The sequence below is a fragment of the Saccopteryx leptura genome, chromosome 1 (assembly GCF_036850995.1).
Source record: "Saccopteryx leptura isolate mSacLep1 chromosome 1, mSacLep1_pri_phased_curated, whole genome shotgun sequence".
Lineage (NCBI taxonomy): Eukaryota > Metazoa > Chordata > Mammalia > Chiroptera > Emballonuridae > Saccopteryx > Saccopteryx leptura.
The window spans coordinates 164,885,107-164,909,073 of NC_089503.1; the positions used below are offsets into that span (position 1 = coordinate 164,885,107).

Below are 23,967 nucleotides of genomic sequence, written 5' to 3' on the forward strand. Positions count from 1 at the left end.
TAAAGTAGTTTAGAGAACATTTTTTTTTAGTTTGCTAGTGTGGACTTGAGGCAAATAACAGCTTTCAGCGGGCCGCTGGGAACCTGCAGTCACGCTCTCTGCCCCTCTCTCCACTGTTAGCACCCGGGCACCCAGGTGTGCTTTACCCGGCCACCAGCCTTGGCTGCAGCCTTTGTGATTTAGCAGGCAGTCGGAGAGTGCTTGGGGAAGGGACATAGGATGGCATTTCTTTTATCACTTGTAATGGGAGTCGCTTTTCAAGCCGCGGTTCCAAGTTCCACCTGAGACCATTTGACAAGGGTGTTTTCATCTGACTTTCATAGTCATGAAAGGAACGACCCGGAGGCAGGTTGCATAGATACTATTTTGGCTGCGCCTGCCACTTTGTATTCCTCGCCCTGGAAAAGGAGACCACGTTGTGACGGCGACCATGCGCTTCGGCGCCGGGTGTCCACGGAAACCTGCCATCCGTTCTTTCAGATGGTGATATTCAGAGAGGTGCTTGTTTGTGGAAAAGTTGTTTTTGTTCATAAGTAAACTAATAGGCATTGTGCTGTTTTCCCTATTTTTTTTTGGTATGTATTTTTTTTTATATGAACTTTAAGTACCAAAACAAAACTACTCAAAACTGAAACTCAACACCTTACATAACCGGGCTTCCAGCATTTTAAAAGATCTTCCTTATTTTCTCTCAAAAGAATAAAAGACTCTACCCATCTCACAGCAGTGGTCCCAGCCTTAGCGATTTCCCCTTTTATACCTCTGTGCTTTTGCCATTTTAAAGTTGATTTCTAGTTGGTTACTCTTAGTAATTTTACGTGGCTTTTTCATTTCCAACCTATATTTTCTACTAATGTATTTTTTCTTACTGTATCGTTTTTAAAATTTTTTTCCATTGATTTGAGAGAGTGAGAGAGAAGGTGGGGGAGGGAGTGGGAGAGAGAAGAAGCATCAGCTTGTATTGCACTTAGTTGTTCCATTTTGTTGTACACTCATTGATTGCTTGTCCTGTGTGCCCTGACCAAGAGTGGAACCTGCGACCTCCAGTCTCCAGGATGACACTTTATCCACGGACCCTGTCCCCCTCCAGGGCCTCCTACTGTGTCATCTTAACAGCAAGCTTCTCTCTCTTACTGCCTGTATATTTTCAATTTGTTTCTAGTCCTTTCAGTTCTCCATGGTTAAGAGGCTCTGTGTGCATGATATGGTGGGCACTGTCACAATCGCAGTCCCTAAATCTTGCTGATACCATCATGACTTGGTGAACTGTTAAATAAATGATGTTCCTGGGCCCCATCCACAGATATTCTGGTCCATTTAACTAGAGAGGCTTGTAGAAAAGGCAGTCAGAGAGCCTGACAAGAGCAGGATCTTACAAGACCTATAGTTCTTGCTAAGGACCTCTGGACTTAATTGGAAATTCATTGAAATGCTTTATCAGAGGAAGAACGTGATTTGCTTTGATATCCCATAACATCATATTGGGTTCTGAGTCCTGAAGACCCCCAGGTATGAGAAATGAAGCGGGACCATCAGTTAGGAAACCATTTGTTGGTGAGAGATGGTAGTTGCTTAAATTGGATACTGGCAGGAATTGAGGGAGAAGTGGGCAGATGTGGAATGTCTATTGGAGGTCGAACTGGCAGGGCTTGGTTATGTTTTGCGTGTGGGAGAGGAGACAGGACCTACAAGATTCCTTTTAGAGCCACGGCGTGAGTGGAAGTGACATGGATGTTAGAGACAAAGGCGTGATACAGGGCTTGAGGCGAGGATTAGAGTGGTTTGGGTTGTCTTAAATTTTAAGCTGCCTCTGGAAGGAAAATGGCCATAGATGACACCATATTTTTAGGTTTTGATAGGTCATTTAAACATGCAAAGTAACAGTGTAATGATACCCTCTGTGAGGGGCTCACATGCTTTTCATTTAATATAAGTTAAAGGTTACCATTTTAATCCTTAAATGGAAGCTTGTTAGAAAACTATATTAAGAAGGAATGGTTAATTTTGTTTCTTAAAACACCGAACATTAGAAGGATTAAAGGAAGTATAAGGGGTTTAATATGTGATTCATATGAGAACCAGAACACATTTCAGGGAAGAATAAAAGATTTTTAAACCTTGTAACTTTTTTTTCTTTCCTAAAGCAGATGATTATTAGACGCTTTGAGTTTCCTAAATATACATAGATTCTAGAATACAGTTTAGTTAAGTGGAAGGAGACATCACAGGGTGTCTGAGGTCATGTGGGTTATCTAAATATTGTTTCAGAACATTTATTTTTACCTTTTCTTCTTGACCCTGATGTTTCTCTCTGTGATCCTAAAAAGTTAAATGAGAATTTCTGGGCAAGGTGGTTAATGTATTTTTTTGAAGAGCATGGCTGCACCTAAAAGTCAAGTAAGAGAAAAATGTGTCACTTTTTTGAAAAACTAAGCCCATTTACGCAGCTTCTGCCCAACTCCCTGCTGGCATAATTATTACTTCATTACTCAGACTCCGAGAGCACATGGCTGGACATCCGTTAATTTATACCTGTTTGCTTGTTTGCTCATGTAATTTCCTCCTTTTCTTCATGGTCACCTTAGTGCTAAGATAGCAAACGTGGAGAAATGGTGATGATGTTTTTCAGGCTGCAGTGAACTCCCACTGTGCCGAAACCCAGGTCACAATTCCCCTATGGACGGCTGCTTGGAGTCTGAATTCTCCATCTATGAAAAGGAATTTAACGTTTCATGAGAGCAATCAAATGATGTTTATTCCTGAAATTCTTTTCACTTTTTCATTTGTTTATTTTTGGTCCTACTATTGATACTTCATTACACTTGAAAAAGATTTACAGACGGGGGAAAAAAACGCGATTAAATATGACATCAGTTTTGAAGCAACCTTCAGGCATTGGCGACAGAGGCTTGCTCACGTTCTTAGAATAAAAAGAGAAAGCAAGTCATACTTTTTCAGAATTGCATAGGAGAGTTGTGTGATAATAGCCATGTGACCAAGGTCCCTAATGCTTTTCTGAATTCAGAGTTATAGACGATTATTATAGACTTGAGGATTTCAGGGGGGAATGTAACCTTATTACCTAAGCCTAGAAGTTTGGAAACTAAAAGAAAACGCAGTTTCCCAGATCAAGTATTGCAAAAGCATGCAGGGGACATCACCATTTTTATAGATTAAAAACTACTAAAAGCTAATTAGCACCACAAAGGGCAAGTGGTAGTTGGTGATAATTTCCCCCTGGTCCAAACACCAGCAACAAAGAGGTTGACAGAGTCGTTTTATATTAGGGTTGTATCCTATGTCTGCAACTGACTTTAAAAATCAATTTCATTTTTAAAGGCTGTTTTGGGGGTTCCTTTGTGTATTAAGAACCACTTCCTCTGGTCTCTGAACAATGTAATCAGCCCGGATCTCCTGACAGTCGAAGCCCACCTATAGGAGGTCAGGACAGATTTCTGATACTCAGTTGTAGAGGCTGAAATAATGTAGAAATAGGCACAGGAACAATGGTAACCATGGTTTTTCATAAGCAGTTTTTTCAGTCTCATGTAGCCATTTGAAATCAGACAGAAGGCTCATATAGAAATAGGATATAAACCACATACTCGGTTTAAATTTTTCTAGTGGCCACATTGAAAAGTTAAAGGGAATGGGTAAAATTCATTTTAATAATATCTTTTATTTGACACTTTTTCAAATATAGTATGGTTTCATCATTTAATCCAAGTAAACATGAATGAGATTTTTTACCTCTTTTTTTTTTTTGGTCCTGCATTTTTTAAACGTCATGTCTCAGTTTGAACTTGTCACATTTCAAGTGGTTGTGTGTGTTGCAGCGACCATATTCAGAGCAGTGTTCTAGGACAGATATTTCCTTTTTCTTTCCTCGTTTGGGCAGACCTCTCACTGACTGGTCCAGAGGAAGAGCTGGTGGCCGTGTGATTACTACCCTGGATGAGTGGCATAGCCACCGAGTTATCCAGGACTCGGGTTCCAGAGCTCAGGAGTGGTTTGAGTTGCCTGCCTTGTCTGGTGGCATAAGTGTCACGTTTGTCCTTGGAACCCTTGATCTGGGGAGACCTGAGCTGTGCATTGTACGTTTTCTAGAAAAATACCCCTTGAGGAATTTTCTTTAGCAAAGATATCAACTGTGACATTTTTAAGTATGTTTTTTTTTCCATTTTCTAAAGTATAATTTCCAAATAACCCAATCATATACCTTTAAAAAAAAAAGCTTGGAGAGACTGGAGTCACACTCCCTTTCTAAGCCTTTTTTTGGAGGCAGTAATTAGATACATACGTGCATTGATATGCATTCCCATTGGCTTTTCTTGAAAGGCATTTGAAACCTAAAAAAAAGTAACATTGCAAACTTCAGAAAAAGGAAATTAAGTCACAAGATTTGTTTTTCATCCTTCTGCTGTATTTGTTGTTTGGAAGTGTGAATTACCTAAAAACTGTGCATTTTTTGAGTTAGATTTTTTTTTAATACTGAAAACTTGCTGTTCAGTGAGTTCTGGTGTGTGTACTTTGTGGGCTAAATGAATGAGGCTCTCAACTTTTATCTGAATCTGTGGGGCTTGGATGTAAATTGAAAAGATCATAGCTATTGGGAGAAGACCTATATACTGCAGAAACCTTTCTGCATAGATGATGACTATCATAACTCAGTAATTTTCTCAAAACTATGCTTATAATTGGACCCAATGGGGGTCTCTTCCTTTGATCAGATCAGAGTAACTGTGACTTTTCACTGGGAAATGTCACTCCTGTGAAGGTTTATCACCTGTAGAGTTGGTCTTTCCTCTGATGCTGTGTTCATTTCTCATTAGCATTATTCAAAGTTTAGTTGTTAATTAGGTTGACACTACAATTACAATTGTCCTCGACCAAGAGTAGTCAGGACCGCTTGCATAAAGAAATGAAAATATTCCTTCTTTGCATGTCTACCTGTAAAGGAGGGGTGACATCATTTCGTTACCCAGTAGTTTCATAAGGATAAACCAGGCTCTGTGAAGGGGCACTCCAACCAGAATGTGTCTCATCAGTTCTGGTCTCAAGAAAACAGAAGTTGTACACGACTCGATGTTCCCATGTGAGGCATTGATCTATTTTAAGTGTTCCTATGCTGTGTGGAAGGAACTAGTCAAGTGAATGAGGTGCCTAGGTACATATCACATCACCTTCCCCTTAAAAAGTAAGAGTATACCTCAGTAGTACGATCACACTTACAAAATATTCATCTAGCTGAGGACTGTCTTCAATGTGCCTTCCTTAAAATATGCAGAACTTGAAATTTAAGGGTGGAGATGTAGGAAAAATTATAGCACATTTGGCTGTCTTTTAAAATTATGCCAATTCTTAGGTACTAGAAATTGACACTGGTATAATTTAAACATATTTAATATTTTAATCTGATTAATGACATTGAACTCAAACTCCACAGGAGGTGGTGGGAAAAACTGGACAGAGCTGAGTTTGAAACTCACTTTTGCCCCTTACTGGCAATCCAGTCAGGGGGCATTGATTGACACCTTTGAGCCCCTGTGGCTTCATTCATAAAGCGTAGCCCAACTTCCTTTCTTGGGAGACCGGGAAGATGAAATGCGACCTTATATAGCGTGTGCATCATATAATTCTCTACATGGAGTAGGTCCTCAATAACTTTAGCTCTATCCTCCTTTTTTATATCTGATAATGGTCCAAACTATTCAGCAAATGACTGGGAAAAGTCACCTATGCAAGTGAGGGTCCCCCAAATCCAATGAAATGGCAAGTGGTCCTGGGAGTCCCGTGACTAGTGGCACACAGCCTTCGAGAGCAGGAATGCAACCGACAGCCACCTGGCTTCTTTTCAAAATGCGTAGACAGCAGGTTGCAGTTGCTAAAAATCTGCAGTAAAGACACTCACAGTTTACTGTAAAAGAATTAAAGCTTATTTATGTCACGAGGCCTTGAGAGAAAAAGAGAGAGAGCACAGAGCAATGTGCATTATTAGCACGTCACCTTGAGTTCCTGCTTTTTTTTCCATTAGTGGGGCAGCGGGGGGGGGGGGGGGGGGGGGGGGCGCCCCGCCATCTGGGAGATGAGCTCCCGGGGAGGAGGAGGAGGCTGGGCTTGGGGCCGGCCTGCTGCTGGCTGGGCTCGGTCCTCGCCAGGCCAATTTCTGAGGTGGTAATTTAACTGTTCCTCCCTGTCATGCAGGTCTCGGCCCTAAAAAGTAAACTGAAGAAGCAGTCCACAGCAACAGGAGACGGAGTGGCCAGGGCCTTCCTCAGGGCTCAGGCTGCGCTGTTTGGATCCTACAGAGACGCCCTGAGATACAAACCCGTAAGCCAGCTCTTTCTTCGGGATGTTCATTTGCGCCCTTATAGTTCTTGGGCACGGGGCAAAAAAACACACAAAACAATAAATAAAAATAAATAAATAATAAAAAATCCAATATTTCAGCATCACACCTTAAAAGGTACCGTAAAGGTCTTTTAAAATCCAAACTAATGTGCTTTAAAACAGGATGCTTCATTTCCAGTTTTTGGTTTGAGTTCTTTTAAGAACCTGGAGTTAACATGTCCCACATTCATTTTGCATATCACCTTATTTTCTTTCTATAATTGGAAGACTTATCTCTTAACCGATGAATGGTATTAATGCATTTAAAAAAAACAAACAAAAGCACCACCTGATTTTGTTGTGATCGTTAAGAAATTACCTAGACCACTAGATTTATTACATTAATGCATTTAGAAATAGTAAGTACAAAATGAAAGTTTAAAAAGATGGGAGCTTGATAATTTTGCTGTATTTGGAGATTTACTGTCTTCCTAATTCATAACACTTTTCTCGGGGTATCCTTGGTCATTGTGATGTTTCTCTTTTTTTTTATTTTACGGTCCTAAGATGATCATTATGTAGAATTGTAGCCAGGATTTTAGATTGTTCAAAAAGCGATGACTCAAAATGTATTTGTTTCTCACTTTGAATTCTTATGTGCATTTGTCTGATGTGACAAAAATGATTACACTGCCTTTCCACGGCCAGGTAACTCACTTGTACTGGGTATAAAACATTGAGTTAGTAATAGAACCCACTGTCTGTAGGAACTCCACCATTGTCAAACTCTGCAAACCTCCACCCACTCCCTTAGCCTCTGCAGACGTTGTCTTCTTATTTGTAAAGTGAGAATTTTCACACCTGCCTTCCTATCAGGATTGGTGTGTAAACCCTCTCGTTAAACTAGGAAGCACTAGACAAATATGAATGGGCTGTATTTTTTTTTCTAAACTGACTTCTGACTCAGTCATCCCCACCCAGGGGCTCTTACTTCTCTGAGGAATCCCTGAGTTATTGGAAGGAGTTCTGATGGATATAGACAGACGAGCTGCTGTCTCTAGAGAAGTGTAGATATCTAATTTGTATGTTGATCTTTTTGAAGTAAGTGTATATTTTTCAAAACATTGTAGAACTCATAGTACTGTGCATAGTACTGTATTTTTGGCTCCACAAGACACACTTTTTTTCCTCAAAAAGTGGAGGGGAAAATGCCTATGCATCTTATGGAGTGAAAAATATAGTATTTTATTAAATATTTTAACACATTATTTGGTTCAGAATATTTTTTTTATTTTTCTCCTTAAAACCCTAGGTGTGTCTTATGGTCAGGTGCATCTTATGAGTGAAAAATACAAATATATATATATATATATATATATATCTCACATGGAGAAGTCTGCAAAAATTATATAGTTATAAAATTTGGTTTATTAAACGACTAAAGAGCAGTCATCTATACCACAGCAGCACATATTCATAATTCAAATTATTGAACATCAATGAAGACAAAAATGAGTCTCAAAGACAGTGATTAAGTTGTCAAAGTTTTTAGAAGTGTTGATTTCAAGTTGATACAGGAGGAAAAATGGAAAGTATCACCTTGCTTGGATTTTGACACATATAAATACTTAGTAATCTTTATCATCTATATTTTTGTTTTTATTTATTTTTTAATCTGTAAAAGACTCCAGATTTGAGGAAAGCAGATTGAAGAGAAAATTTTCTTAAAAGGATTTAATTATCAATGTGTTAGATGCTGATTGAAATTATAAAAATATCCCACCTTTAACACTATTTACTATCCTTTTTATTTTTATTTTTCCAAAGTGAGAAGGGGGGCAGATAGACAGACAGACAGACTCCTACATGCTCCCAACTGGGATCCACCCAGCATGCCCACCAGGAGGAGATGCTTGGCCCATCTGGGGCGTTGCCCCATTGCAATCGGAGCCATTCTAGCGCCTGAGGCGGAGGCCATGGAGCCATCCTCAACACCCAGGGCTAACTTTGCTCCAATGGAGCCTTGACTGTGGGAGGGGAAGAGAGAGACAGAGAGGAAGGAGAGGGGGAAGGGTGGAGAAGCAGATGGGTGCTCTCCTGTGTGCTCTGGTTGGGAATTGAACCCAGGACTTCAACACACTGGGGCAATGCTCTACTGCTGAGCCTACCAACTAGGACCATTTACTATCTTTATAGCTTAATTCTCTCTCCCTTTGACTATAATTGAGAAGATAGAAGTACTTGATTTCATTGACTGTGACTTTCTTTTAAAAAGGATTTTGAGCCCTGGCCGGTTGGCTCAGCGGTAGAGCGTCAGCCTGGCGTGCAGAAGTCCTGGGTTCGATTCCCGGTCAGGGCACACAGGAGAAGTGCCCATCTGCTTCTCCACCCCTCCCCCTCTCCTTCCTCTCTGTCTCTCTCTTCCCCTCCCGCAGCCAAAGCTCCATTGGAGCAAAGATGGCCCGGGCGCTGGGGATGGCTCCTTGGCCTCTGCCCCAGGCGCTAGAGTGGCTCTGGTAGCGGCAGAGCGACGCCCCGGAGAGGCAGAGCATCGCCCCCTGGTGGGCAGAGCATCCACCCTGGTGGGTGTGCCGGGTGGATCCCGGTCGGGCGCATGCGGGAGTCTGTCAGACTGTCTCTCCCCGTTTCTAGCTTCAGAAAAATACAAAAAAAAAAAAAAAAGGATTTTGAAAGTCCATTTTCCAAGTATCTGTGAGAAAATATATAATTTCATCATAGAATACCTTTCCTGTTTATTGGTCACATCTTATAAATTTATTTGTTAATTTAACTATATTTTTCCTTTTTTTGTTTGATCTTTTCTTTTCACTGCTAGTTCTTTTTGGGTATTGGGAATGCTATTTCCTTTCTGTATGTCTTTATATTTTTTATTGACTCAATCTTTGAATAAATGCTTAATTTTTTTATATTCATTTCTATTTATTTTTAAAAGCAATAGCTTTTAAGGGAAATTATTTTTTTATTATGTATAAAATGTCATTTGTTTTAAAAACTTGTTTAAGGCATTACCTTGACAAACTACCTTGTGTTCTAATTAATTAAAAATACATTTTTTATTTTATGTATTCTCCTTGGCCATTTATATAATCGGTACATGTCTTTGCTGTCTTTCTCTGTTTGATGTAAAAAAGAAAGAGCCACATTTAGAAGTTACAATTATGTCATGGCTTTGTGTCTTTTCACCAATAGATCTCTATAGCATCCTCTAGCTATTAAAGTACAGTTAGGAAAAAAAGACTTGACTAAATAACATTAACTGGATATGACTTCTCTAGATGTTACTGTTCAAAGTTTCATGACTTTTTTTATACACATATAAAAACCTTTGTCTCTCTGACACTTGACAAAAAGAAATCTGCAGAGTAGGTCTCTAACTGACCAGGGTCCCTGGTGCTGTCCCCTCACCTGGCATTCAGGCTGTGTCCCCCTTTTCTTTTTTCCTTAACTTTGACCTCCATACAGAGCATTCTGCCTGAGGCTCCAGATGTCCCCAGCTTCCCAGACTCCCAACCCTTTGTTTATAATGTTCTTTCTTCCTGATGATACTTTTATCTCTCTTGCTCCTAATGGCCATCCTACCCCTTCCTGATCCGGGAAGCTGCAGTTCAGACTGACCCTTTCTGTCTAAGATTATTACTTTAATATATTATTTATCATCTAATAATCTAAGAAACATGATAAATAATATATTAACATAATAATCTAAGACATAGAATAAATAATATATTAAAAGGAGAGGAGATGTGCTAAAGAAAAGAAGTTACCATATTTTTCGCTCCATAAGATGCACCTTTTTCCCCCCAAAAGTGGAGGGGAAAATGCCTGTGCATCTTATGGAGTGAAAAATACAGTATTTTATTAGATATTTTAATGCACCATTTGGTTTAGAATATTTTTTTCTTATTTTCCTCTTTAAAACCCTAGGTGTGTCTTATGGTCAGGTGCGTTTTATGGAGCAAAAAATACAGTACTTTGAGTTGTTGGACTTTTGCAGATTTGCCTGTTATTTGGAGTACTCATAATTTAATCTAATGATATTAAATCTTTGAGGGAATTTATTTTTACTCTGACGGAGTGAAATTGAGCAATATCAAGAGCCCATGTGCCTGACCAGGTGGTGGTGCAGTGGATAGAGCATCGGAGTGGGGGAGTGGGATGTGGAGGACCCAGGTTCACAACCCCGAGGTTGCCAGCTTGAGCGTGGGCTCATCTGGTTTGAGCAAGGCTCACCAGATTGAACCCAAAGTCGCTGGCTCGAGCAAGGGGTCACTCGGTCTGCTGTAGCCCTCCAGTCAAGGCACATATGAGAAAGCAATCAATGAACAACTAAGGTGCCGCAACAAAGAGTGGATGCTTCTCATCTCTCTCCCTTCCTGTCTGTCTGTCCCTATCTGTCTCGCTCTCTGTCTCTCTCTGTCTCTGTCACACACACAAAAGTCCACTTGATCTTTCATTAGGAAACGATGGTAGAGGCGTGTCATGAGGAGGATATTGATACCAGCCTGGGATCCAGGTGTTAAGTATGAGGGTCTGTGTGACTCCATTTAGACTTAAGCACCTTGAAATAGATTCTGTGTCTTATACCTTGTTGATGACTCTCCATATGTCTTTGTAGAAAGACTGGTTCTCCCTGACTTTCTATTGACACCAGAAATTCTATATTTCCATCTAGGGTGAGCCCATCACTTTTTGTGAGGAGAGTTTTATAAAGCACTGCTCGAGTCTGATGAGACAGTTCTTGGAAACAGCCGTTAACCTCCAACTTTTCAAGCAGGTAAGAGTGGACCTCCATAATTCCTTTCGTTGTGGAAGATGACAAGAACGAAACAGAAATGTATGAGACGTTATCATCACTTCTGAATTATATCTAAACCCTGAATAAGATCTTTGATAGAATTTCAAGAAATTTTTCTCTTTTGTAACTCTAGAGTTGTGTGTGGCACAGAACTTCAAAAATACTATGTACTAGCAACTTTGCTATTTAAAAATTCCTCACTGAAAGTGCTCCGCTGAGGGTCTCACTGAGGTTTTCTCTGCACGCAAAGTGGAAAAAGCAGTATAACTAGTTTTATGTGAGACACCGTAGACTAAGGAGTTACTTCAGTATGGTAGATTGATACGGTAATCAAACTGTTTTTTGCAGGACAGTCCAGCTCTAACCTGATTTATATATAGAAATCATTCATAAATATGTAACTTTTTAAGCTTTGTAAGAGTTTTCATAAGCATAAATCTGAATTCAGAGACATTTTGTAATCATTCCATGCCTTGAGTTTTGGCTCAGAAAAGGTGACGGCCATTTTCAAAAGCAGGAGCTTGACATCAGAACTCAGGAAGTCTTGATGCTCCTGGTCTTTTGTCCTGTTGTGTGATGATAGTCTCAGTTGCTGTTCACATAATTTAAGTTATCAGCACTTGCTTTGCTCATTGCACATGACACTTTGGAGTGGAAACTTAGCTGTGTGGATTCAGCATGTAGTGAAGAGCTGCAGCGAGTCTGCTTAGGGCCAGGGTACAAACGGGTAGGGGGTCCTCACTCATGCACGATTGGTGGGCATGCAGACTGGGGCAGCCACTGTGGAAAACAGCATTGAGCTTCCTCAAGAAAATAAAACAATACAACTGGAACTGCCTTACAACCCAGCAATCCCACTTCTGATTATATATTTGAAGAAACCCAAAACGCTTAATTCGAATGAATATATGTGTGCACCCCTAAGTTCATTGCAGTGTTACTTACAATAGCCAAGATTTGGAAGCAGCCCAAGTGCCCATCGGCAGATGAGTGGATAAAAATGCTGTGGTCCATTGACACATTGGAATACGGCTTGGATGTAAAAACAATAAAGGGGTGGGAGGAAGAATCTTTTTTTTATTATTATTTTACTTTATTTTATTTATTCATTTTAGAGAGGAGAGAGAGAGGGAGAGAGAGAGAGAAGAGAGAGACAGGGGGGAGGAGCTGGGAGCATCAACTCCCATATGTACCTTGACCAGGCAAGTCCAGGGTTTCGAACCGGCAACCTCAGCATTTCCAGGTCGACGCTTTATCCACTGCGCCACCACAGGTCAGGCAAGGGAGGAAGAATCTTGCCTTTTGTGATGGCTTGAGTGGATTTAGAGGGTTTTATACTGAATAAAATAAGCCAGAGAAAGAAAGACAGTACCTTATGATTTCACTTACATGCGAAATGTACAGCACAATATAAACTCACAAACAAAATAGAAACAGACTGGCAGACACAGAGAAAGAACAGACTGACAGGTGCCAGAGGGGAGGGTGTTGGGAGCTGGGTGGAAAAGGTGAGGGGACTGAGAAAAGCGGATTGGTAGTTAAAAGTAGTCACGGGGATGTAAAATGCATCATAGGGAATATAGTCAATAATATGGAATTAACTGTGCCTGGTGCCCGGTGGGCTCTGGAGGTTTCAGGGGGAACACTTTATAAAGTACTTGATCATCTAACCACTATGTTCTACACCTGAAACTAATACAAAATAATAGTGAATGTGAACGGTAATTGAAAAAATGTAACAAATAGCAAAATACTGGTAGTAATCTTCGCTGTTCCTCAGTGTTGAAATGAAGTTTTATGTCATACAACGAATACCACACAGCAGAGAAATAAATGAGCTACAGCAAATCAGTATATGAATGACAGATGAAAGGAACAGACCCTGAGGAATTTCTGCGATGAGTCCTTGTATGTCATGGTCAACAGCAAGAAAAAATAAATAGCATGTTATTTAGGGAAATGTTTATGTGATGAAACTATAAAAAACAAAAAAGACCAACAAGTGATAAGCCAAAAGGATTGTTTTGTTTTGTTTTTTCTGTGGAGGGAGAGGGGCCTTCCAAGGGAGGGAATGTTCTGGTAGCTTGTCCTATCATCCTTATTTAAATTATTGTTTAAGTTAAAATGATTTAAATTATTTATGTATTGTTTAAGAAAACGTGGTTTTTAATGTTTCCAGAGGAGTTCTGTGGTGGGCTGTATTTCCCTTGTCAGATGACTTCCTCACTTCTCTGGGCTTTGATTTTTGCATCTGTAACGTGAGTCAACCTGCAAGGTCACCAAGTTTGAGATACCTTTCGACTCTGACATTCCATGATACTGTGAAATAAACATAACTCAGGCGGGTGATAGCAGGTTCCATTTGGATAAACTCCTCTGTAGATAATGGATTTGGAAGAAATCCCAGAACAGCTTAAGCCCACAACTCTGACAGCCCCATCGTTCTTGAAGAAGCAGCGTTACAAAGGGTTCAAGTCAATTCTTTTTTGGTTTCTTATCAATTCTTTTTCGGTCTCTTACCTGGAACCCAAATATAGTCTATAGATGACTTGACAGCATTATATCAATACCTGTGGTGAATGTATTACATACGATACATATATCATGGTCTTATCAGATGTCATCATCGGGGAGGTTGGGTGAAGGTTAGTATTAGTAGTGACTTTCTTTCATTTTTGCAGCATTTCCTTAAATCTGAAGTTATTTCAAAATGAAAAGTTGAAGCCAATCACCAGAAAATGCCAATATAACATTTGAATTAAGGTACCTTCGTGTCTTGTTAATAGTGTCCCTTTCATGCCACCGTTAGGAGGATCCCTTGCACTGTGGTTTCTGCTGAGGACAGCTTTGTTGTTGCAGGTGTTGTGACTAGCCGAAGACTCTGTGCTCTCTTCTTTAACATACCTCTCTCACTCACCAGTTTGTTGGCATGTGGACTCCTAATGCTTCTTAAGATACTTTTGTTCCTTTTGATCTGTGATATGACTTACTTCTGTGACTCACACCATCTCCCTGGCTTTGCTTGTGAGAGACCATGACTACCTATATGTGATGAGTCCCAAATATATCTTTCGCCTAGAACCATAGAAATGTAGATGTGTGTGTAGAGTCTATGTCTTTACCCATGTGTCTTCATACACATGTTCTTACATGATGCATGTACACACATACGTAGGCACATGGACACACATATGGGACCCTCCTGCCCCCCTTCCTTTGGAAGCAGGAGCTGCCCTGTTGCCTGAACCAGAACATTCAGTTCACTGCCAACCTCTCTTGTGTCCTGTTTGCAGTTCTTGACTGTGTTCTGTTGGTTCAGTTTTCCAGATGTGATTTGGTTTTCTTTTCTTTCTTTCTTTTTTTTTTTTTTGTATATTTCTGAAGTTAGAAGTGGGAAAGCAGAGAGACAGACTCCCGCATGAGCCCGACTGGGATCCACCCAGCATGCCTATCAGGAGGCAATGCGCTGCCATCTGGGGTGTTGCTCTGCTGCAGTCAGAGCCGTTCTAGCACCTGAGGTGGAGGCCATGAAGCCATCCTCAGTGCCCAGGCCAACTTTGCTCCAGTGGAGCCTTGGCTGCGGGACGGAAAGAAAGAGACAGAGAGAAAGGAGAGGAGGAAGAGTGGAAAGCAGATGGGCGCCTCTCCTGGGTGCCCTGGCTGTGAATCGAATTTGGAACTTCCACACGCCAGACCGACCCTCTATTGTTGAGCCTACTGGCCAGGGCTGTTTTCTTTTACTCTCTTCAATTCCAGTGTTGGTGACTCCTGTGGGATAGCGGTGTTGTGTTCTTGCATGTAGCCTCTCCTCCATTCCTGTGACCCCTCTTCCCTTCTTGTAGCCCCTCTTCCATTCTTGTAGCCCCTCTTCCATTCTTGTAGCCCCTCCTCCATTCTTGTAGCCGCTCCTTCATTCTTGTAGTCCCTCCTCCATTCTTGTAGCCCCTCCTCCATTCTTGTAGCCGCTCCTCTATTCTTGTAGCCCCATCTCCATTTTTGTAGCCACTCCTCCATTCTTGTAGCCCCTCCTCCATTCTTGTAGCCCCTCTTCCATTCTTATAGCCACTCCTCCGTTCTTGTAGCCCCTCCTCCATTCTTGTAGCCCCATCTCCATTCTTGTAGCCCCTCCTCCATTCTTGTAGCCCCTCCTTCATTCTTGTAGCCACTTCTCCATTCTTGTAGCCCCTCCTCCATTCTTATAGCCCCTCCTCCATTCAGTAGCCACTCCTCCATTCTTGTAGCTGCTCCTCTATTCTTGTAGCCCCATCTCCATTCTTGTAGCCCCTCCTCCATTCTTATAGCCCCTCCTCCATTCTTGTAGCCCTCCTCCATTCTTGTAGCCCCTCCTTCATTCTTGTAGCCACTCCTCCATTCTTGTAGCCGCTCATCCATTCTTGTAGTCCCTCCATTCTGTTTTTCGGAGTGTTCTTTCTGAAAAGCAGATTTTGTCTCTTCCCCCTTATATTGCAGGTGAAGGTCAAGCCTCTAGCCTGGCACCCTGACTCCTTCATCTTCTGGCTTCTGCCTCTCTGGTTTTTCTGTTGCTGCTTCTCCAGATGCCCTTGCCTGCAGCCACTCTGAATAGTTTGCTATGAACTCCCAGAACATGGCTTCATGCCTCTGTGCTTCTGAACTTGGGTTGGAATAGATGCTTAGTAAATAGTGAGAGAGTACGTGACAGTCATTGTGACAAAATAAAATAACGATGATTAGATACTGACTTGTGCTGGTTACTGTTTGAATGCTTTATCTAATCTAGTTCAGACTTCTCAGAAACCATGGCATTACATACTTTACTTTTTGCCAGATTGCAGGTTATAAACCAAAATTATAGGGAGGTTGAACAACTTTTTGAGAGTTCACACTGTAACTAGTATGTAGTAGAGTCAGGATTTGGACCAGGGAGCCAGGAACATTTCCTGACCCTCCAGGAATAAATGAATGAATAAATGCATGTTTGCATGTCCCTATTTATGACCTCTGGTTGGAACTCTCTCTTCATCTGACATTACCCAACTTAATCATTTTAGGAGGCACTTCACGTGTCCCTTTACCAGGCTCTTGACCTCCCCGTCTTCTATAAAATCCTCTCCTTTTAGCATTTTAGCATTTTGAATTTACCCTGTATAATATCATTGGTTCATTTGGCTCCTTCTTGAGTTGTAATCTCAGTAAAGACAAGGAAAATTTAAGTGTTTTTATACCTTAACTACTATGTAATAGGCACTTAATATTTTTTAAATAAAGACTGTTGAGTGACTCCCTGTTAAGAAGGAATAGGCATGAAAATGTTTTGATAATTTTGGCAGATGACGCGCTTATAAAATTGAATATAATAGAACTCACTTAAGAAGGATCCAAAAATTGTAGGAGCTGCATGTCACTGTGCTTTAAATTGAGTGGTGGCTATCATTTTAAAGCAGGAGTCATATAATGGTGTATTGTATAGAGTGAGAATCCTGTGAGATCTCGAGCCTTTTGCATTGTGTGCTGTGACCCACTTTCTCTGACTTAACAAGGTATCAGGTAAAAGGAGTGGGTCAGAAGCGAAACATTTCTCTTTCATGTCAGCTAGAGATTTTGGAAGATTTTTAGAAAGCTTTTAACATAAACAATAAATTCTTATAAATTTCTACATTTTCCTATTAATCTTTTGTTAAAAAAAAGAACCACATAGTTATTTATGGTACGTAATTTATAGCTGAGGTCAGCACGTTCATTAGCAGCACCAAAGATTCCGCGGGTTTGGGTATTAGGAAACACCTGCTCTGTGAAGGGATGAGAGGAGGCGGCCACCGAACCCAGCACACGCTTCATACCACGAACAAAGGGTAAACATGAGATGCGACATGGGAAAGTTAAGGAGACTCAGTGGCAGGAGTAAGGAGGCCTTTTTTTTTTTTTTTTTTTTTTTCAACCTGAAAAAATTCTTTATTATTTCTTATTTTCTTAGTAATATAGTTGTTATTAATAATTTTTTGTCTTTTTTTAAATTTGTAAATGCCTTTCTATTGCCTTTACTTTTTTTTTTTTAATAATTTTATTTTTTTAATGGGGTGACATCAATAAATCAGGATACATATATTCAAAGATAACAAGTCCAGGTTATCTTGTCGTTCAATTATGTTGCATACCCACCACCCAAAGTCAGATTGTCCTCTGTCACCTTCTATCTTGTTTTCTTTGTGCCCCTCCCCACCCCCTTTCCTTCTCCCATTCCCCCTCCACCCCCCATAACCACCACACTCTTATCAATGTCTCTTAGTTTCACTATTATGTCCCACCTACGTATGGAATAATACAGTTCCTGGTTTTTTTTGATTTACTTATTTCGCTTCGTATCATGTTATCAAGATCCCACCATTTTGCTATAAATGTTCCGATGTCATCATTTCTTATGGCTGAGTAGTATTCCATAGTGTATATGTGCCACATCTTTATCCAGTCATCTATTGACGGGCTTTTTGGTTGTTTCCATGTCCTGGCCATTGTGAACAATGCTGCAATGAACATGGGGCTGCATGTGTCTTTACGTATCAATGTTTCTGAGTTTTTGGGGTATATACCCAGTAGAGGGATTGCTGGGTCATAAGGTAGTTCTATTTTCAGTTTTTTGAGGAACCACCATACTTTCTTCCATAATGGTTGTACTACTTTACATTCCCACCAACAGTGTATGAGGGTTCCTTTTTCTCCACAGCCTCTCCAACATTTGCTATTACCTGTCTTGCTAATAATAGCTAATCGAACAGGTGTGAGATGGTATCTCATTGCTGTTTTGATTTGCATTTCTCTAACAGCTAAAGAAGATGAGCATCTTTTCATATATCTGTTGGCCATTTGTATTTCTTCCTGGGAGAAGTGTCTATTCATATCCTCTTCCCATTTTTTTATTGGATTGTTTGTTTGTTTGTTGTTGAGTTTTATGAGTTCTTTGTATATTTTGGATATTAGGCCCTTATCTGAGCTGTTGTTTGAAAATATCATTTCCCATTTAGTTGGCTTTCTGTTTATTTTGTTATCAGTTTCTCTTGCTGAGCAAAAACTTCTTAGTCTGATGTAGTCCCATTCATTAATTTTTGCCTTCACTTCTCTTGCCTGTGGAGTCAAATTCATAAAATGCTCTTTAAAACCCAGGTCCATGAGTTGAGTACCTATGTCTTCTTCTATGTACTTAATTGTTTCAGGTCTTATGTTTAGATCTTTGATCCATTTTGAGTTAATTTTTGTACAGGGGGAGAGACTGTAGCCCAGTTTCATTCTTTTGCATGTGGCTTTCCAGTTTTCCCAGCACCATTTATTGAAGAGGCTTTCTTTTCTCCATTGTGTGTTGTTGGCCCCTTTATCAAAAATTATTTGACTATATATATGTGGTTTTATTTCTGGACTTTCTATTCTGTTCCATTGTTCTGAGTGTCTATTTTTCTGCCAATACCATGCTGTTTTGATTGTCGTGGCCCTATAATATAGTTTGAAGTCAGGTATTGTAATGTCCCCAGCTTCATTCTTTTTCCTTAGGATTGCTTTGGCTATTCGGGGTTTTTTATAGTTCCATATACATCTGATGATTTTTTGCTCTATTTCTTTAAAAAACGTCATTGGAAGTTTGATGGGAATTGCATTAAATTTGTATATTGCTTTGGGTAATATAGCCATCTTGATTATATTTATTCTTCCTAGCCAAGAACAAGGTATATTCTTCCATCTCATTATATCTTTTTCGATTTCCCTTAACAATGGTTTATAGTTTTAATTATATAAGTCCTTTACATTCTTTGTTATGTTTATTCCTAAGTATTTTATTTTTTCTGTTGCAATCGTGAAGGGGATTATTCTTTTGAGTTCCTTCTCAGTTCTTTCTTGTTGGCATATAAAAAGGCTATTGACTTCTGTATGTTAATTTTGTATCCTGCGACCTTACTGTATTGGCTTATTATTTCTAGTAGTCTTTTTGTGGATTCTTTGGGGTTTTCGATGTATAGGATCATATCATCTGCAAAAAGTGATATCTTTACTTCTTCTTTTCCGATATGGATGCCTTTTATTTCTTTGTCTTGTCTGATTGCTCTGGCTAGAACCTCTAGTACCACATTAAATAAGAGTGGAGAGAGTGGACAACCCTGTCTTGTTCCTGATTTAAGGGGGAAAGCCTTCAGTTTAGTGCCATTTAATATGATGTTAGCTGATGGTTTATCATATATGGCCTTTATCATGTTGAGATATTTTCCTTCTATACCCATTTTGTTGAGAGTCTTAAACATAAAATTGTGTTGTATTTTATCGAAAGCCTTTTCTGCGTCTATTGATAAGATCATGTGGTTTTTGTTCTTTGTTTTGTTGATATGGTGTATTACGTTAACCGTTTTACGTATGTTGAACCATCCTTGAGATTCTGGGATGAATCCCACTTGATCATGATGTATTATTTTTTTAATATGTTGTTGTATTCGATTTGCTAGTATTTTGTTTAGTATTTTAGCATCTGTATTCATTAGAGATATTGGTCTGTAGTTTTCTTTTTTTGTGCCATCCTTGCCTGGTTTTGGTATGAGGGTTATGTTGGCCTCATAAAATGTGTTTGGAAGTATTGCTTCTTCTTCAATTTTTTGGAAGACTTTGAGTAGAATAGGAACAAGTCTTCTTTGAATGTTTGATAAAATTCGCTTGTATAACCGTCAGGGCCTGGACTTTTATTTTTGGGGAGGTTTTTAATGGTTTTTTCTATTTCTTCTTTACTGATAGGTCTGTTTAGGCTTTCTGCTTCTTCTTGACTCAGTCTAGGAAGGTTGTATTGTTCTAGGAATTTATCCATTTCTTCTAGGTTGTTGAATTTAGTGGCATAAAGTTTTTCATAGTATTCTACAATAATTCTTTGTATATCTACGGTGTCCGTGGTGATTTCTCCTCTTTCATTTTGTATTTTGTTTATATGAGTTCTTTCTCTTTTTTCCTTGGTAAGTCTTGCCAAGGGTTTGTCAATTTTGTTGATCTTTTCAAAGAACCAGCTCCTTGTTCTATTAATTTTTTCTATAGTTTTTCTGTTCTCTAATTCATTTATTTCTGCTCTGATTTTTATTATCTCCTTTCTTCAGCTGGTTTTGGGTTGTCTTTGTTCTTCTTTTTCTAGTTCCTTAAGGTGGGAAGTTAAGTGGTTCACTTGGGCTCTCTCTTGTTTGTTCATATATGCCTGAAGTGATATGAACTTCCCTCTTATCACTGCTTTTGCTGCATCCCATAGATTCTGCTATGTCGTATTGTCATTTTCATTAGTCTGTATATATCTTTTGATCTCTGCACTTATTTCTTCTTTGACCCATTCATTTTTTAAAAGTATGTTGTTTAGTTTCCACATTTTTGTGGGATTTTTTTCCTCTTTTTTGCAGTTGAATTCTAGTTTCAAGGCTTTATGATCAGAAAATATGCTTGGTACAACTTCAATTTTTCTGAATTTGCTGATGTTGTTTTTGTGGCCCAACATATGGTCAATTCTTGAGAATGATCCATGTACACGGGAGAAAAATGTATACTCAGTCACTTTGGGATGAAATGTCCTGTAGATGTCTATCATATCCAGGTGCTCTAGTGTTTTAAGGCCACTATGTCTTTGTTGATTCTCTGTTTGGATGACCGATCTAGAGCCGTCAGCGGTGTATTGAGGTCTCCAAGTATGATTGTGTTTTTGTCAGATTTTGTTTTAAGATCAATAAGTAGCTGTCTTATATATTTTGGTGCTCCTTGGCTTGGTGCATATATATTAAGAATTGTTATGTCTTCTTGATTCAGTGTCCCCTTATCCATTATGAAATGGCCATTTTTGTCTCTGAGTACTTTTCCTGTTTTGTAGTCAGCACTATCCGATATGAGTATTGCTACACCTGCTTTTTTTTTAATGTTATTTGCTTGGAGTATTGTTTTCCAGCCTTTCACTTTGAATTTGTTTTTATCCTTGTTACTTAGATGAGTTTCCTGTAGGAAGCATACAGTTGGATTTTCTTTTTTAATCCATTCTGCTACTCTGTGCCTTTTTATTGGTGAGTTTAATCCATTTACATTTAGTGTAATTATTGATACTTGTGAGTTCCCTATTGCCATTTTATATCTTGCTTTCTGTTAGTTTTGTGTCTTGTTTGATCCTTCTCTTTCGTTTTTCTATCTTTTGTTTTTATTTGGTTGTATTCCATACATCTTTCCTCTGTTGCTATCTTTTTTATCTCATGTGCTTCTGTGGTGGTTTTTTCAATGGTGGTTACCTTTGAGTAATGAAAAGGGTCCCTACCCTGTTCATTGTAGCGAACTATTTTGTGAGTACTTTTGCACTCCATCGTCCTTTGCTACTGTTAATCTCCATCTTCTCCCCCTCTTTCTTTTTGTTGTTGTCACAGTTTAAATTTGGTTTTATTGTGTTCTTCTTGGAGCTTTTACTTCTGGCTCTGTTTTTTTTTGTTCTTTGTATCTTATTGGAGAACCCCCTTTAGCAATTCCTGGAGTGGGGGTTTTCTGATGATAAATTCCCTCATCTTTTCTGTATCTGTGAATGTTTTTATTTCTCCTTCATATTTGAAGGATAGCTTTGATGGGTATAGTATTCGTGGCTGAAAGTTCCTCTCTTTCAGGACTTTAAATATTGGGGTCCACTCTCTTCTAGCTTGTAGAGTTTCTGCTGAGAAATCTGATGATAATCTAATGGGCCTTCCTTTATATGTTGTATTCTTCTTTTCCCTGGCTGCCTTGAGAATTTTTTCTTTGCTGTTGGTTTGTGTCAATTTCATTATGATATGCCTTGGAGTAGGTTTATTGGGGTTAAGAAAACTTGGAGTTCTGTTTGCTTCTTGAACTTGAGGCTTTAGTTCTTTCCACAGGCTTGGGAAATTCTCATCTATTATTTGTTTATGTTCTCCATTCCATTTTCTCTCTCTTCTCCCTCTGATATACCTATTATTCTTATGTTATTCCTTTTGATGGAGTCAGATAATTCTTGTAGGGCTATCTTATTTTTTTTAATTTTTGAGTCTCTTTCTTCTTCTCTCTGTTGTGCCTCAAGTTGTTTGTCTTCTATTTCACTAATCCTCTCTTCTATCTGACCTGTTCTATTAGCTAAGCTTGTTACTTCGTTTTTCAGCTCGTGAATTGAGTTTTTCAGCTCTATTTGATTTGTTTTTATAGTTTCAATTTCCTTGGACATATATTCTTTGTGTTCCTTGAGTTGTTTTCTGAGCTCCCTAAATTGCCTTTCTGTGTTTTCTTGTATATCTCGGAGGATTTTTAGGATTTCTATCTTGAATTCTCTGTCATTTAGCTCCAAGGTTTCCAATATATTAAATTTTTTCTCCATAGATTTTTCCTCATCTAGCTGTGTTACCTCTCTTTCTTTTGTATCCATGATATTCGATTTTCTTTTCCTTAATGGCATCTGAGGGTGGTTTTGTTGATAGTATTAATGAGATTTAATAAAGAATAAAAAGTTAAAAAAATAAAAAAATAACAAAAAAATAAAAAATCTAAAAGTTTTTTTTTTAAATTAATAATGAAATAAAGAAAAATAAAATAAAATAAAAATTTTAAAAAAAGGAGATTATTCCCCCCTCCTTTTTTCCTCTCCTCTTCTCTCCCCTCTTTCTTGAGAAAATCTTGTGGTGAACTGTGAATTATAACAAACAATGCTTGTGATGGAGGGCCTGAATTGGGGAAAAGTAATAAAGGGGCAAAAAAAAAGAAAAAAAAGAAAAAAAAAGAGCGTATGGACCCACAAAAAGCAAATAAGGAAAAAATTTGGGTCAAGAATAAAATGATTTGCTTTTAGGTGTTGGTTGTCTAAGAGTTATGATGAGAGGAATAAGAGGAAAACGGAAAAATGGGGGAACAAATTAAAAAATTACTATTGTATTTAGTGGAACAAGAACTAGATAAAATGGAGAGCCAGGGATGGGAGCACTGCTAGTGAGTTAAAAAGGTGAAGTAAAAAACCCCCAAAATGCCACAAACATAAGTTTGAGTCCCAGATAAGATACTTTGTTTGTTATTGAGGTTTGAATGAGAGGAGATGTAATGGAGAAAGGAAGAAACTAATATAGAGGGAGAAAGGAAAGAGAGAGAGAGAAAAAAAGAGGGAACCACTAAAAGAAGAAAAAACAAAGGAGAGAGAGAGAGAGAGAGAGTTAAGGGTTTTGGAGTGCAACCCTCATAGAGAGAAAGGAAGAGAAGAGAAAAGATAATGGGAGATGTAACACTTATGGGTAGTGTAGTTCAACGAGAGGAGAGAGTAAGACCGGCAGAGTTAATCTGCCAAATTGGAGGAGGAAAAAAAGTATCAAGAATGAAGATAAGAGAAACAAAGGAACAAATATAATAAAATGGGATAAGTTATAAAGTCTGCAGATTATTCTTGATTTTGAGAGGTTATCTTCTTGCTTTTTCTTTTCTCTCCCTCTTCCTGGTCGGTGACTCTGTACCCCGGGTTCTGCCCCTTTGGCACGCTCAGGAAGAGGTTTGCAGTTGATAAGTCTCTATGGCAATGTCATGTATTGTGCTTTAGTCTCGTTGGCAGTCGAGGCTCATTAGCATTTATAGGCTCCGACAGTGAGACAGTCCGTGTTCCTGGAGCCTTTCTCCTAGTCTTTCCTTCCTCAATTAGTAGCCTGATAATCCAGCTATGGGGTTGCTGCTGCCTCTTCCTGGATAGTAAGAGGCTCAAAGAGCTGGCAACTCCCCACTCTATTTCCACTCAGCACAGGGCTCTGGGTAAGGCTCAGTCAGTCAGAGCTGCTAGCATAATCAGGCGGGCTTTCCACCCACTCAAAGACCTCTGGCTCTGCCACTCTGTC

The 23,967-nt window shown here is 39.2% G+C and overlaps 1 protein-coding gene across 5 annotated transcripts in view; it reads left to right on the forward strand.

Moving 5' to 3' along the window:
* Positions 1-23,967, forward strand: part of DENND1B (DENN domain containing 1B) — a 158,494-nt gene that overhangs the window by 95,528 nt on the left and 38,999 nt on the right. For all 5 annotated transcript variants that reach the window (XM_066379884.1, XM_066379882.1, XM_066379883.1 and 2 more), the window contains 2 exons: positions 6,205-6,330; positions 11,024-11,125. In XM_066379884.1, the coding sequence (XP_066235981.1) occupies positions 6,205-6,330; positions 11,024-11,125 (228 nt within the window). The remainder of the gene's footprint in view (positions 1-6,204; positions 6,331-11,023; positions 11,126-23,967) is intronic.